Below are 16,409 nucleotides of genomic sequence, written 5' to 3'. Positions count from 1 at the left end.
TCACACAGTGCCTGGCAAATAGAGGTTTCTGAGAAAACATTTGTTAAGTGAATGAATGAGCCAATAGTTGGGCAGCATAGTGCGAAGTAATCAAGAAAGTCCAAAGGGATAAAATACAGTCCAAGGTTATAACTCAGTTAAAGAGACAAGACAAAGATACCACAATATTTAGGCAACACTAAAGAGAGGCCTAAAAGCAAAGCCTCAGTGCCTAGTGAAGCCTGAGCTATAGGAAATCAGAGGTGGGAAATAGCCCTATAGGCTGGTGTGAAGGGAAGATGACATACAGATAGGCAGAGACAAAGGGGTTTCTGGAGAAGACAATTTTTAGTGGAGATGTGGGATAAGTCCAATATCCTGATGCATGAGGAAGAAGCACAAGACTTGGAATTAGATAAGACCAGGGTTCGACTCCCACATCTACTTTGTATTGATGGGTACCATTACCCAACCTCTCTGATAAAGATAATAATGGGGCTTCAGAACTAGTCAGAGATATTCAGACTATACAGCCCCCATTTTAGATGACTGGTCTTCAGGATCTTATCCTTCTTTGAATGCTTGCCTGAAGCCAGATCAGAGAGAAGGAAGACTATGAATAGGAGAAAGGAAAGATCTTTTCCCCCTAGACCCCTGAGATTCCCTAGACCTGGAGCCAACTGGAGAACAGTGGGGAAATTGGGGTTCCCAATAAACAGACTACAGCAGGATGGGGTAGTTGTGGCAGAAGGAGACCTCCCACTGATGCCCCCTGACAATGTCTGAGCCTCTGCCAGTCAGTGCCCCAGCCTCAGTGGTCACCAAGCCAATCTCCAGGCCAGAGACATCCAAATCCTCTCCTACACTGGATCCCATTTTCTTTACTTTGATGTTTTGCCCTTTCAGTTTTCACTTCTCTTTTTTCTTTTTTTAAAGTTAAGTATAGTTGATTTACGATGTTGTGTTAGTTTCTGGTGTACAACAAAGTGACTTAGTTATACATATGTATACATATTCTTTTTTATATTCTTTTCCACTATGGTTTATTATAGGATATTGAATATTGTTCCCTGCACCATACAGTAGGTCCTTGTTGTTTATCTATTTTATATTTAGTAATATATATCTGCTAATTCCAAACTCCTAATTTATACCTCTCCCACTCCTTTTCCCCTTTGGTAACCGTAAGTTTGTTTTCTATATCTGTTTGTTACAGTTTCATAAATAAGTTCATTTGTGCCATATTTTAGATTCCATATATAAGTGATCTGTGGTATTAGTCTTTCTTTTTTTTCCCTCTTAGTCTTGCTCTTTCTGATTTACTTCACTTGGTGTGATAATCTCTAGGTCCACCCACGTTGCTGCAAATAGCATTATTTCATTCTTTTTCTATGGCTGAGTAGTATTCCATTTGTCCATACAAGTAACAAATGCTAGAGAGGGTATGGAGAAGACGTTCATACAATTGCCAAACAATGTCAGATGATGTTTGGCCTATGCTCTCCACTAGGAGTTTTATGGTGTCATGTCTTATATTTAAGTCTTTAAGCCATTTTGAGTTTAGTTTTGATGTGAGAGTATTTTCTAACTACATTGGTTTACATGAAGCTGTCTAACTTTGCTAACACCACTTGCTGAAGAGACCATCATTTCTCCATGAGTCTTCACTACTCTTTGTTTCTATTTCAATCTCTATTTCAACTTTTCTGTCTCTCTTTCAGACGTGCCCCCCCCCCTCTGTTTCTATCTCAACTGTCTACAGTTCTTTCTCCATTTTACTCACATTTCTCTTGATAACAAGCCCCAGCTCCCTGAACAAGATTCTTGGTATTATCAAAACCCAAGACAAAGCAAAAGAAAAGCCTGGAGACTTGACTTATTCACAAAAGCATATCAATCTGAAACCCAGTGTGATCATTTAGAGTCATATCTTTATACAATACTCAAAAATACATCTCTGATGGATAAAAAAGTTAAATATATGAAAGCCAAATCACAGAAAGACTGGCAGGAAATTGAACTCACTATTTATCAGATCTTTGGATGAATAGTAACTTTTCAAGCATTGACGCAAAAGAAGAAATCACAAAGGAAAAGATGAACAGATTTTACTATTTAAAAATGTGAAGCTTCTGCATAAAGAAAAGTAACAAAAGGAAAATAAAACAGAAAAATATTTGAGAAAGTATTCAAATAATTAATATATAAGTTATATGAAGTTGGTATCATGAAATTAAAGCTTGAATCAACAGACCTCTTCCATAAATAGAAATAACACCATAAGTCAACATAAGGAAATGTGTTTAGCTTCATATTTTCAAGTATGTGCAAATTAAAACATTAACAGGAGTCATTTCTCTGCCATCATACTAGGAAAAAAGTAAAACAATGAGAATATGCAGGGTTTGTGGTTAAGTAAATTTACACAATTCTTTTGGAACCCTCTTTGGCAATAATTATCAAGAAACTTTACATTGTATCTTGGTCCCTTAATTCTGGTTCAAGGGATTAATCCTAAGGCAGCAGATTTTAAACTCTGCTCCTTGCAACCCTAGAAATTCCACAGAATTGTCCGTGGGATTACCATGAAAGGATGCTTTTGCCTGGGTTTGGATCTGTGAGCCAGAGAAATTAACCCTGGCTATCTAAAGCCAAAAGTCAATGCACTGAAATAACTATACTATAACTGGAAGCTATACAACCAGGTTCCAAAAACAGTCAGAAAACGAGAATTCCAGCAGGCTAGGCAGCTGGAACCACACCACACATCTCAGAACAAGCAGAGTCCGGGCCATGTGGCCCTGCTGCTGAGAGGAAAATGACCTCAGTCACCCCCATACTGTCACATGCTCCTGATTCAAAGACATAGGAAAGGATGCCGGATTGCCTGAACCTAAATCACATGCCTTGGGTTTTGCAAGAAAGCAGGAGGTGGGGGTGAAGGAATATGGGTCTTTGGCTTCTCAGCAGGAGATAGGAATTCTCTCCCAAGTCTCACACATATGGGGGAGTCCCCCAAACATACAACTCAGATATGAACTGCAAGATGATATGAGTGCTGGACATTGGAAAGCAGGAAATACCTTCCACTGGGTGATGGGGTGCTGACCACATAAGGCTGTAAGCCCTCATCCTCACTTCAACTAAAGCGACTCCACTTTAACCTGCTTTCCAAATAGGTTTCCAGGCAAGATGTTATTTGCGGAAGGTTTCTGAAGCTTCCACACATTTGAGAAGCCCTTGTGACAGGACTGGGAAGGCTGGCTTAATGCACACTACTGTCTCTTTTCTTCCTTGCTGCCTCCAAATAAAGTGGTTGGAAAGATGTTTTGTAGCCTCGTTTGCACTTATGAGTGACCTTGTAATACAATTCTAGCCAGAGAGACATGAGTCTGCATCTACTAGGGGTGATTCAGGGATGAGAAAAACAAAATGCAGACCTGAACCAATATTCTTTCTTCCTCCTGAGAACGTGAACCTGAGAAAAAAGGCCAAGGGAATCAAAGCCAGCAGTCACTTGCCTCCAAATAACTTATTTTATGAGAAATATAACCCCTTATTTTAAAGGCCATTTGGAGAAGCCATCTTTTCCTTGCTGCTAAAAACATTACTAACTGATACACCCGAGAAAAAAATCCAATAAAAGTAAATATATATACTGATAAGCTGTTCATTACAGAATTTTCCAAATTGGTTTCGTTTTTAAAACCACTAAATTTAAATGTTTAACTATAGCAGATGGCTTAAACAAGTTGCAGCCTATCCACTGGATGAACTAGTATGTCCATATTAAGCTGAATAAGTATGAAGTCTTGATATGAAATGAAGTGACAAGAAAGTGTTAGTCGCTCAGTCTAGTCTGATTCTTTGCGACCCCCTGAAATGTAGCCCATCAGACTCCTCTGTCCATGGAATCTCCAGGCAAGAAAACTGGAGTGGGTTGCCATTCCCTTCTCCAGGGTATCTTCCCAACCCAGGGATTGAACCCAGGTCTCCTGCATTGCAGGCAGATTCTTCATCATCTGAGCCACAAGGGAAGCCCATGATGTCTTTATATGCTTATGATATAATAATTCAGAAACTAGGATATATAATTTATCTATGTTATTATACTATACATAAGAACCCAGCTACCTGCAATAGCTACTTACTTTATTTTTATTATTAGGAGTTCAAATTCCTTTTCTATTTTTAATTGAGTTTAATTGTTTTATAATGTTTCAGGCACAAGCAAAATTATCTGTGTATATGTTGTGTGTATGTGTATTGTTGTTTGGTTGCTTACATATACATATATATTATGTTTTTTTCTTTTTCAGATTCTTTTCCATTACCATTATCACTTTTAAGGAGCTGAATCACTCACAGCACCTGCTGAGCTGAGTAGCCTAACAACGATGCTCTGTGCCATGTGACTCTATGACCCTTCCTCTCCACACTGTCTATTGGCTGGAGCAGGGGAGGGGCCAGCATCTTCTGAGATGCCTTGCTGTAAAACGCTGCTGAAACAGGAGTAATCTGGACCAATAGTTTTCCCATCCCTGGGTCCTGGGGTGCACAAGAGCTTGTCTGCACCCTCCAAGAGTGGAGTTTCTATTTCCCCCAATCCTGTGGAATTTCTACCTTCAAACCAGATTCTCTGGGGGCCCTTCCTACGTGAGAATGATTCCTGGGAATCGTAATAGCCTAACATAGGTATAACACAATCATGTAAAACTCCTCTTTGCATATGGACAGGAAAATGAGCAAATAAAACCAACTGATATGTAAGAGAAAGGAATTTGTGGATGATATTTCTTTTAAGGAATTCATTATTACTGTTCTAATGTTGCTTTTACAGTAAATAAAATTGAGTTTTAAAAGCTCTGTAGAACTTCTGGAGTAAAACTTTATATGTGTGTGTGTTGTCTGACCCTGAAATATTGCTTCCAAGAATATAAGAATATAATTAGAGATAATGCATCAAAATATAAGTCTTGAATACTCATCACAGCATTGGAGGAAAAAAAAATGGAAGGCTCTAAAATGCCAAACAAGAGTACTGATTAAATAAATTATGATATATCCATAACAGGATGCTGTACAACAATTCAAAATCATATTGTATAAGAATATTGGTTGGCACAGAAAATGTTCATGATTTACTGCCAAGTTTTAAAAAGGAGACAAACAAAACAAAACCCCAAAAACCCTACAAGATAGTCACTATTTTGGCACTCTTTTTTCTATAAACAATGTATGCTATTATTTAAAAATATCAACATGGAAAGACAGGTGCTAACATGTTAACAGTGGTCAGTCCTCGATTGGGAGGCGGGGATGATTAGAAAAAGTTTCTGTATGTTTCCTTCATGCTTTTTTCATGTTTTTCTCCCTTAAATATTAAGAAGGTGTAAGGAGGAGGGTTTTATTTCTCCTCCTTTTTTTTTTTTTAAATAAAAATCTGCTAACTGCCCATGTGCCTAGGAAACCATTGTCACAGTTCCCAACATCTCTTATGGCCCCTGAGCTTGGAGAAACTCAGGGAGCTTCTCCCAGAGCCAAGCATTCAGGTAATGGTAAAGAGAGAGGACCAGAGGATGGGAACAGGGGTTGGGCAGGTCAGAGGAAGCGCATCCCACAGGCTGGTGGGGACACACTTGGATGAGTGGCTCTGGAAGAGCTCCAGGCTACTGACCTGGGCTGCTGACAGGCTGTGTCACAGATGTGTGAAGCTGTAAATCTGTGAAATGCCCAGCCAACCAGGGGAAGTGGCTCTGCTAGTGCCCCAACCTAATGAAGGTGGCCTTGAGCACTCAGAGCCCATAGATGATCTGTAAACCCATCAGGGCTCCAGTCAGGTGGCCCCGGCCCCGGCCCCAGTAAGGCAGGGGTGAACCTGGCAGGTGGGAATCACGTGCTGCAAGCTCAGAGCCCAGGGCCGGCTTCCCTCCTTTCAGTCCTCCCCTCCATCCCCACCCAGGGGGCTGTCCATCTAGTTTTACAAACTCAAAAACAAAGCAATTATGGTGACACTTGTCAACAGAAAAAAAAGCACAACACGAGAGCTATGAGCTAAATTTTACTTGGGGAAAAATGAGGACTATAGCCTGGGAGGCAGTCTCTCAGGTAGCTCTGAGGAACTGCTGGGAAGAGGTAGGGGTGGAGGTCAGTATATACGTAATCCTGGTGAAGGCAGGTATGTGCAGTCAACCACACTTTGGGCAGAGAGTTGCTGCTAGTCAGTAGGAGCAGATGTTTCCATTAATGATTTTAGTGCTTTTCTAGATATAATAAGACACAAGAATTGGGCTCATAAAATCTTTCCAAAATATCTGAAGGCCTGTTCTGTCGGGTTTTCCCAGAGCACAGAGTGCCTCATTCCTAATCTGAGCCCTGAACTCCTTTCAGGGTGTGTTGAAGGTCAGCGACACAGTGGCTAGTGAACTAATCCTTGTGGGGACAGATGGTAAATGGCAATTTTTCATCCACACACTGAAGAAATATGGAAACAGCAGTCAGACTTAGATCTGGCTCTCAACTTATGTGACCATGAGCAGGTCCATGCCTCAGTTTCCCATCTGTGACATGGGGATACTGATAATATTTACCCCAGCAGGTAACTCTGTATCTTATTAATGAAGACAAAAAAAAAAAATGGTGTAAGAAAGGATATGTGAAAATTCCTCTGTAAATTATGGAAGGCTAAGCTAATGTCTGGGCTTTCCTGATGGCTCGGTGGTAAAGAATTTGCCTACCAATGCAGGAGATGCAGGGTTCATTCCTTGGGTTGGGAAGATTCCCTGGAGAAGGAAATGACAAGCCTCTTCAGTATTCTTGCCTGGGAAATCCCATGGACAGAGGAGCCTGGTGGGCTAGTCCATGGGTTCACAAATAGTCAGACACAACTGAGCAACTAAACACAAACAAGCTAATGTCAGTCCCTGTTCATCAGGTGAATGCTTTTCAGTTCTCCAATTTTGAGTGTTACTTGTACATTATGGTACTTCACTGCCTTCCAATTTCCACAGCTTGCAATGGAAGGCCCCACAGAGAAATGATAATCAGATCCAAAGCAGAGGAGAACACATACTGGCTAATATAAAGATCAATACAATTTCTGAGGCTGAGTTTTGAATTTAGCTCTGAGTTTCAATGGAGAAGATGTAAAAGGAACCACTCAGGGGAAATGGAATGTTCTCTAAATCCACATTGCTCAAATAGCAGTCATTGACATACCCTCCTCACAGGTTTTGTTGTATCTTTATGCCACCTGTACTTTCAGTTAATGAATGCTTTAAACAAGTCTAATAAAAATTATTTTCTAAGGAAAAATGTAGCACTCCTTTAAGTTCTTGCCATATATTTTCCCTAATATGCTGTACAGAGCTCATCATGGTGTGCCCACGCTGCTCGAAATCCTAGCTTTCACTGGAGACAATGCTCCAGACCATTATGAAGAGACTGAGGCCTAGCAAAAGGACCAGACTTGCCCAGGGTCACACGTGAGGGGAGGAACAGGCTGACCTCCAGTCCAGCGCCTTTAGTTCCTTTTTACCCCTTGCCTCTCTCTGAGTCTCTTCCCACACCATCCTACTGGCCCCCTCAGTCAGGGTCTGTGCCCATAAGGTCCCAATAAAGTGCCCATTTCTGATTCTGAAAGAAGGTGAGTTGATGCAATTCAGGTGACTCCCCAAACCACCTGGTATTCTTTCCTGGCCTCCTTCCCTAGACCGTGAACTCCAGGAGGGGAAGAGCCAGGAATCAGGAGATTAGTGCCGGACTCTAGGAGTGGAGGCAGAGTTCTCCTGGCCTCTTGACAAGCAGGTGGTGAATGAATTGTACAGGGTGAAGAGAAACGGCCAGAGGAGGGGGAGGGTTTCTGGGGCTCAGAAGTGTGTGTCCCAGAGGAAAGCGCGCAGTAGAGGAGGCAGCCCAGGACCCCCAGCTGAGGCTGAGTCAGTGGAGCAAGGTGCTCTGCGCTCTGTTATCCTGGGCTCTTACAGTGGCTCCCTTTCCCCTTTTGTCCATCCATCTGAGAGGAGGCCTGCTTATAATATGCCCCCGGTGCTATATGAGCTAGCAGAGCCCCATGCTGGTCTCAGGAACATATCATCAAGGACTGCAAGGTGAAGTATGAAGCCCAGGTGGGTCTCATGGGGTCAGATGAGGACAAGTTGCCTTCACTCAGATGCCCCATTAGGGCCCCTGTGAGAAGCGCAGCCTCAGACTAGTGAGAACAACCTGAAGAGCTCATCCAGGGCTCAGCTCTGATACAGTTGCAGGCTGGGAAGAGAGGTACAGAAACCCCACTAAATCTGGCAGTCATGCTGCCAGCACTCAAGGTAGACATGGAAATGCCTTTTCAGCTCCCCTTAGCCTCTGCCAGGTATTGCTGCTCTGGAGGCCATGGGATGAAGGAAGAAGCCCCAGGTTAGGCACCAGCAGGCTAGAGTTCTTGCTTTGGCTCTATGTGAAATCACTTTGCCACTCTGGGCTTCAGTTTCTTCATCTGCACGATGATTTTTTTTTTAAATTCTTGTCACGTTGCAAAAATTAGGAAATTTAGGTTCTGAGGTCAGACAGACTTGATTTCAAGTCAAATTCTTCCCAGAGGAGCTTCCCAGAGTTTACCAGAGGCCATAGACTAAGACAGACAATAGAGACTGGCACAAAAGAGGTAGTCTTGCTTCTTGCTCAAGCATGCACAAACAGTGGGTAGCCGAGTGAGGACTAGAATGAAGGGTCTGGACTCTAATGTAGAGACACATCTAACAGATAATCATACAAATAATTAATGAAATGATTAATCATAAATGTGATAGTTGCTGTGAATGAAAAATAGAGGATGCTACCAGAGTAGAAAACAGATTATAATATGATGAAATAGCCATGATAAAGATTTTGGACATTCTCCAAAGAGTTATAGGAAATCATTTAAGCAAAAGAGTGACCATGAAAGTCTGCTGCAGTAAAGACTGAATTGGAAAGACACAACAGGAGAGGCATGGACACCTGTTGAGAGGTTCATGCAGTAATCCAGTCAAGAGATGGTAATGGCATGGGTTAGGGTAGTGGGGACACTAGACCAATGTGATAGAAGCATAAGAACACCCGTGGTGGATTCATGTCAATGTATGGCAAAACCAATACAGTATTGTAAAGTAAAATAAAGTAAAAATAAAAATTTACAAAAAAGAACTCAATGGTGGATTTGATATGAAAAAGGGAAGGAAGAGGCAATGTTAAACATGTACCCCAAGTTACTGAAATGAGCAATAGGGTAAATAATAATGCCATCTACTGGGATTTGAACTGTGGTGCTGGAGAAGACTCTCAAGAGTCCCTTGGACAGCAAGGAGATCAAATCAGTCAATCCTAAAGAAAATCAGTCCTGAATATTCATTGGAAGGACTGATGCTGAAGCTGAAGCTCCAGTACTTTGGCCACTTGATGCTAAGAACCAACTCATTGAAAAAAACCCTGATGCTGGGAAAGATTTAAGGTAGGAGGAGAAGGGGATGACAGAGGATGAGATGGTTGGATGGCATCACTGACTCAATGGACATGAGTTTTAGTGAACTCTGGGAGATGGTGAAGGATAGGGAAGCCTGGTATGCTGTAGTCCATGGGGTTGCAAAGAGTTGGACATGACTTACCGACTGAACAACAATGGGGGTTGGGGTATGAGAACAGGGACAGATTTGGGGGAAGAAGACCTTTAGTTCAATTTTAGCTATGTTGGGTGTTCTTGTTGTGATAGTGGTTGTTTTGGTCGCTTTGATCTGGGAAGACTAAGTTTGCCTGTGAAATTGAGAAGGCAATTAGATAGTAAGCCTCTCAGTTGTGAGATGGGGGCTTCGGAGTTAACCTAGTATGATACCAGAAGCTACAATGGATAGGGAAAGGTAGCCTGCCTGACCTTAACACAGAGTAGGGAGTAGACAGAGCATAGGCTTTGAATGATACTCATTGTTTTCTAGTCCCTCTTTACCACCAGCCATGTGACCTTGGGGCATCTTTCTGAGCTTAAGACTCTTCCTTTGTAAAATGGAAATGACTTTAGCATCCTCACCAAATTATTATGAAATTTCAATATAATACAATTAATAGTTCAAAAGAAATTTACTATATGTAAAGATATTTCAGACAAGTACCTTGTATTATATCTTATAAGCTTGGTGTGAACGCTACTGCCAAAATAAATTTTTTTAGCAAAATAAGATATCCAAAACACTTAGAACTGTATAGAGACTGTGTAGCTTAAGTTTCTCCAGCAATTTTAGACATGGACAACCCTGGATTCAAGTCTAGGCTTATCACTCCTGAGTTGCGTGACTTCAGACAATTATTTACTGAGTTTCCATTTCTGAAAAATTGGGAGACTAATGGAATCAGCTTCATGAGTTTGTTGCAAAGATTAAATGAAATAATGATGTAAAGTATGTTGCATTTACTATGGGCTCAAAACATGGCAATGATGATGAGCTATAAGAGAGTGGCGCACACTGAGTACTCAGGCTGTTTGTTCCCCTGCATTCTCCTTGCCACTCCTCCACCCTCCATGTGTGTCAATCTGCACACATCTTAGGTGCACAGGTTTACTCAATGTCTGTTCGCAGAGCAACCAGAGCTCTCTAATTCCTCACAGCACCCCTGAATTCAGCTCTATCCACAGCAATCTATTCAACAAGGACAACAGATAATATAGGATATTGTCACGTTGTTCTCAAGTACCAGCTCCCCTCCCTCACTGGGAATGTAAGAGACAGAGGCTCTAGGCCATATGCTCACATCATCAGCTGTGTTTCCATGACAACCAGTCCAGCATAACTAGACGTTTCAGCAGAGATGAGTTGTGACACCCAGCTCCCCACAGAATGTAGCTGAGTAGCTATTATTATATTCCTTGCAGTGATCTAAGGGCTAAAGCAGGCTAGATATGGCTCTGACGGGTGGGGAAGTTTGTGTTTGCATAAGTAAGAGACTGAATTTGGGAATGCATTTGGCGATCCATTGCAGCACTAAATGCTTTGGCTGGAATAAGTTAAAAGAAATCTGAAATAAAAATTGGGTGTTAAATGCCACAGCAGAGGAAGGTACCTACTGCAATGCGAACAAAGCAAAGATACAGACCTAATTCTTCCTAAAAGGGTCATAGAAACTTCATTTCAACAAAAACTTTTGCATTTTCTCTATTAAAATAAAAAGGAAACATACTATAAATGTATCAGTTAGGATGCTTTCAACTGCAAGTAGCAGTAAGTCTAACTAACATAGTTTAAATAATTAGGATATTTGTTATCTTCGTGCTCCAGAAAATCTAGAAGTAAGCCTTTCCAAGGAGGGTTAATTCAGTGGCTCACGAATATCAGCAGGATCCAAGTGTGCTCTGTCTTTCCTTAGCATGTTTGCAAAATCCACAATATGTCCTCTCATGGTTGAGATAACCAAAGCACCTCTAGATATTGCAAGCAGTCATTTCATCTCCAAAGAAGAAGAATCTTTGCTCCTGTGCATCCATTTTTTGTAGTGAGGAAAATCTCTCCCCGGACTCCCCCTGCAGACTTCCCCTCAGGTCCCATTGGCATGACATCATCACAGATTCAAAGTCAAGAATTTGGATTTTATCCTGCGGGAAATGGTGAACCATGAAAGGATTTTCAATCAGGTGATGGAGTCATAGACTTCTGTTTTCGATAGGTCACTTAGAGAATAACAGGGAGAATGGAAAAGAAGGAGGGAAGGATTAGAAACAGAGAGACTTGCTAGCAAATTGTTAAAAAATCCACGTAGGAGATGATGAGGTCTGAACCAAGTTAGTGATGATAGGAACTAGGGAGTGAGACAGGAAGGTAGATGGAGGTCACTGGAGACGTTAAATTGTCATTTCACTAAACACACATCGATTGGCTAGAATGCTACTTAGATTTCTTATTTTTGTGTCTGAGTAAAAGAACATCACAGGAGCTGACTTGAGAAAACTGATGATCAGCTCAGTCGTGTACATATGGTGTTGGGGGACCATAGTATATCCAGATAGCAGGACAATACAGAGTCTGGAAGCTGAGAAAAGAGATAGGGAGCTGGGGTCATCAGTATGTGAGGGACTGGTGAAAATCATAGGAATGGATGAACTCACCCAGAGCAAGACAGGAAGGGTGCTAAAGGACAGACTCTGTGTGAGCAGCATTTAAGGAATTCAGTAAAAAAGATGGATTCAGAAAAATCAGAGAGTAGAAAGAGAACCAGAGAGTGTGGTCTTCTAGAAGCTAATGAAAGAAGACTCCAAAAGAGTATAAAATCCTACAGAGGAACTAGGAAGAGAAGAAACTGGTTTAAACTTTCATGACTTTGATGCAAACTCTACAAGTCTGACTGTGAAGGGGAGTAGAGAGATAATGCAATAACTGCAGCAGGTGAGGGAGGGTTTATAAACATGGAATGAGGCTTGAGTATGTATATATATTTATCCTTTTTAACATATGTTATACTAACATGTGTTATGTTAGGGCTGAGCAAAAGAGCCTAACGCCAGGGAGACGCTATCATTCCCCTGCCTGATCCAGATACAGGACAATTGTGGAGCAGAATTCCAAAAGCTAGAGTTCTCTCCTCCCCCAGGGCCATTCTAGGGGTCCCTAGGGATGGCTGCCCCACAGGGGGCTTCCCGGTGTCCCTCAGTCTCTGCTTCTTCGATAATATTCATCCGCAGGCCTGTATTGTTCTCAGAAGACACAGGGAATCAGTCGTGGTCTCCACTTAATACCGGCCTACTAAGAATTATGCAAAATACCGGCTCTCTCTCAGATGACCTCATTAGTGCTATGGGGTGGTAATTTCATGGAAATAACTCTAAGCAGAGTCGAGCTACCCAGCAGGGTGGATTTTACTCTAGGCGTCTGTCTTCTAGATCTTCTCTGCCTCCTCTGGGGCCAGCCCAATTGTCCCCAAGCCAGACTCTCTCAGGGCTGCACCCTCAGCCTCCCCGCTTCCTGCAGACTCAGGGTGCCCTCTGTCCTGGCCTGTCATTCACTGTCCATCCCTTGTTAGCACAACTTGGACTGGGAGCAAAGAGAACCGGACATACTTGGGAGGATCAGGCGTGTATAACATGGAACAGACACAGGAAAGTTGTCAACTTTGCCCAGATTCCATCAGAGCCTAGGACACCTAACCCATATCTTCACAGTCCCAGCAGGACACATATTGAGCGTCCTATAGAACACAGACATGTTGGTGTCTCTATAGAAACCATCTGTTTCACTCTAGGAGTCTACTCCCAAAAGCCATATTACTGCTGTGTCACCCTATTCCTCACCCCCATTATTGGGTAATTGGTCCAGGGTGGACATTGGGCCCAGAGCTTTTCCCATAAGTTCATTTTTCATTTTGCATTCACCATTCTGTATGCTTTATCAGGAAGGCTTTTTCTCTGCCCTTTTCATTTAGTTGATGCCTATATATCTTCTCAAGCTCCCCCCCAAACATTATCAATTCCGTGAAAGCTTCAGTGATTCTCCACCTCTAACCTGTACTGTAGTATTCAGAGCTAATCTCTGAGGTGGAATTTTGCACTCTGTATTGCAAATTGCTCCTCTGCCTTGTTGTCCTCTCTTTGTCTGTAGATAGATAAATAAAAGGCAGGTAGGTAGGCAGATAGATAGCCATTCTAATGCCTTTAATTATGGGCCATTTGTATATCTTCGGAGAAATGTCTATTTAAATCCTTTGCCCCATTTAAAAAATTGGGTTACTTGTCTTTCAACCATTGAATTGTAAGTTTTCTTTGTATATTCTGAATACAAGCCTCTTATCAGATACATTATCTGCAAATATTTTCTCTCATTAGGTTGGTTGTTTTTCACTGTCTTGATGATGTCTTTTGAGATACAAAAGTTTTCAATTTTGATGAAATCCAATTTATCTACGTTCCTCTTGGTTTCTTGTGGGGCCCTAAATGGGAAACCTTAAAAAGAAGGGTTAGCTTTGCGGTCAGAAACTAAGATGGCGCCTGGTGGAAGAGATAGGGGCGTGGTCTATGTTACAGTTTTTGATTGGCTCTCTTGATTTCCATGCACGTGGATAGCACGTGATCACCATAGACTCCTGTTATAATGAAGGCACATGACGATTTGACCTTTAACGTGATTGGTGCAACTATAGAAAGTCCCTCGCAAAACCCCCCTGCTTGCCTATATAAACCAAGAGTTTGTGGCAATAAAGCGGAATTGTTTAGATGGAACCCCTGTCCCCTCTGCTTGTCTCTGGCTCACGGAGGGGCTGGGTTGGCAGACAGCAGGCTCACCTCTCCTCGGGACCCCTTGGCTTTGCTGAGGGAAGTTTCACTGCCTCTCTCTTTCTGCGGAGCGCCCCCCCACACACAGTTTCTTATTCTTTGGGTGTTTTATCTAAGAAGGGTTTACCTATCCCAAGGTCATGATGATTTATTCTTACATTTTCTTTTAGGAGTCTTACACTTTCAGCTCTTACATTCAAGTCTTTAATCCATTTGGAGTTAAAGTTTAATCAAACTAAGTGTTTTTAGAGAACGAAAAATCCTTTCTCAAGAACCGGCAAGATGGCGGAAGTAGAACAAAAGAAGAAACGGACCTTCCGCAAGTTCACCTACCGCGGCGTAGACCTCGACCAGCTGCTGGACATGTCCTATGAGCAACCGATGCAGGTGGTGAAGACGCACCTGCGCGACATGATCATTCTGCCCGAGATGGTGGGCAGCATGGTTGGCGTCTACAACGGCAAGACCTTCAACCAGGTGGAAATCAAGCCTGAGATGATTGGCCACTACCTAGGCGAGTTCTCCATCACCTACAAGCCCGTGAAGTAACCTGCTGGCCAATAAAAGCAGAGATTTCTCTAAAAAAAAAAAAAAAAGAGTTTAGGTTGAGGGGGTTATGTGTCCCTGGTGGCTCGGTGGTAAAGAACCTACCTGTCAATACAGGAGACACGGGTTTAATCCCTGGTCCAGGAAGATCCCACAAGTTGTGGAGCAACTAAGCCTGTGTGCCACAACTGTTGAGCCTGTGCTCTGGAGCCTGTGCTTTGCATTAAGAGAAGCTACTGCAACGAGCATCCTGCACACCACAATGAAGAGTAGTCTCTGCTTGCCATAACTAGAGAGGAGTCCACGCAGCAACGAAGACCTAGCACAGCCAAAAAAAAGGAAAAAAGAGAATAGGTTGAGACCTTGATTGTTTGGAGCACAGAAAGAGGAGTGAAATCTAGTGTGAAGATGCCTCTTCTCCTCAAAAGGGGGGCAGCTTCTCCAGCATCGATGTTTTCTTTCAAAGTGGGAGAGTTTGGCTAGGGTGACATTCTCCGTTTATTTATTTTGTCCACAGAAAATGGAATAATTTACTGATGTGTGATTTGTATACGTTTGATTCAGTGAGTTCTTCTCTCCTTTTCCTAGAGTGAGAGCTGGCCTACAAGGACCAAGAGTTCCCCTGTGTTCCTCCCAGTTCTAAGTCTTTCCTGGCAGCACCCCATGTTTGCAGGCTGCTGCGGTCCAGCACTTCCTCCACTGAATGATGAGTCTGTACAGTTTTGGAGTTCAGTTAAAGACTTATTTGGCTCTGTCAGGCTATATGTCCCAACTTGGACTTTATCACCAAAAAGGTGATATTTTGCCTGCCATCCATCTAACTTGGAGAAGGAGATGGCAACCCACTCCAGTATGCTTGCCTGGGAAATCCCATGGATAGAGGAGCCTGGCAGGCTACAGTCCATGGGGTTGCAAAGAGTCTAAGCAACTGTCACTCACTAACTTAATCTTTGTCTGATTTCTCAATTGGTTTAAAACCAAGCAATAAGAGGGGTACTTTGATGGGGCCACAATCAGAGACTCTAATAATCCTTTTCCCTCTTTAAGCCCCTAGTATTGGGGGATGGGCAAGAAGAAAGGCGACAGTGTCTTCATTTGGCTGGTCCTGGCTATAGTCCTCCTCTGTTGGTTATTATTGCTTCTCTGGTTGACAGTGATGGGCCACTGATGGCCTCTGGGAGGCAGATTTCTAAAAGTAGGTGCTCTCATGGGGATCATGTGGGAGTTCTTTGGGAGGTAACTGTAGGAACCTCCCCATTAGAAAGTGGTCTGACAGATCAGTCAAAAGCCCAATCAGGAAACAGACACTACATTCAAAAGAGTGACTGAAAAGACTTTACTGAAGGGATTATTGGCAAGGGAGTGGACAAGGTTAAGGGAGCCAACCAGGACTGCTGAAGCACCCAGCAGTAACTGGGGGTTGCCTGTACCACCACTAATCTGGAAGGGAAATGGGGAAGCAATCGTTAACCATGGGAGAGGGGCCACATGAAGGCTGTGGCCATAGGAAGATAAGGAAGTGATTGTAAAACTGTGGCCTAGTGTAAAGGGAATTGAGGCAGCGGAATAAATATCTTTCTTTCTTCCCATTCTCTCATCTCCTGCT

The 16,409-nt window shown here is 42.5% G+C and overlaps 1 protein-coding gene across 1 annotated transcript; it reads left to right on the top strand.

Moving 5' to 3' along the window:
• The first annotated feature begins 14,519 nt into the window (after nucleotides 1-14,519).
• On the top strand, nucleotides 14,520-14,807 carry LOC121816685 (small ribosomal subunit protein uS19-like). The gene has a single exon (XM_042233028.2). The coding sequence runs from the start codon at nucleotides 14,540-14,542 to the stop codon at nucleotides 14,804-14,806; it is 267 nt and encodes an 88-aa protein (XP_042088962.1). The 5' UTR covers nucleotides 14,520-14,539; the 3' UTR covers nucleotide 14,807.
• The last annotated feature ends 1,602 nt before the right edge of the window (nucleotides 14,808-16,409 follow it).

Source organism: Ovis aries, chromosome 15, assembly GCF_016772045.2.
Source record: "Ovis aries strain OAR_USU_Benz2616 breed Rambouillet chromosome 15, ARS-UI_Ramb_v3.0, whole genome shotgun sequence".
Lineage (NCBI taxonomy): Eukaryota > Metazoa > Chordata > Mammalia > Artiodactyla > Bovidae > Ovis > Ovis aries.
The sequence above is the reverse complement of the archived record's forward strand: the minus strand, read 5'-3'. Positions and strand labels throughout refer to the sequence as shown.

What these genes read in the sequence shown, in the direction of transcription:
- LOC121816685 (XM_042233028.2), top strand. Translation starts at nt 14,540, where the DNA reads ATGGCGGAAGTAGAACAAAAGAAGAAACGGACCTTCCGCAAGTTCACC.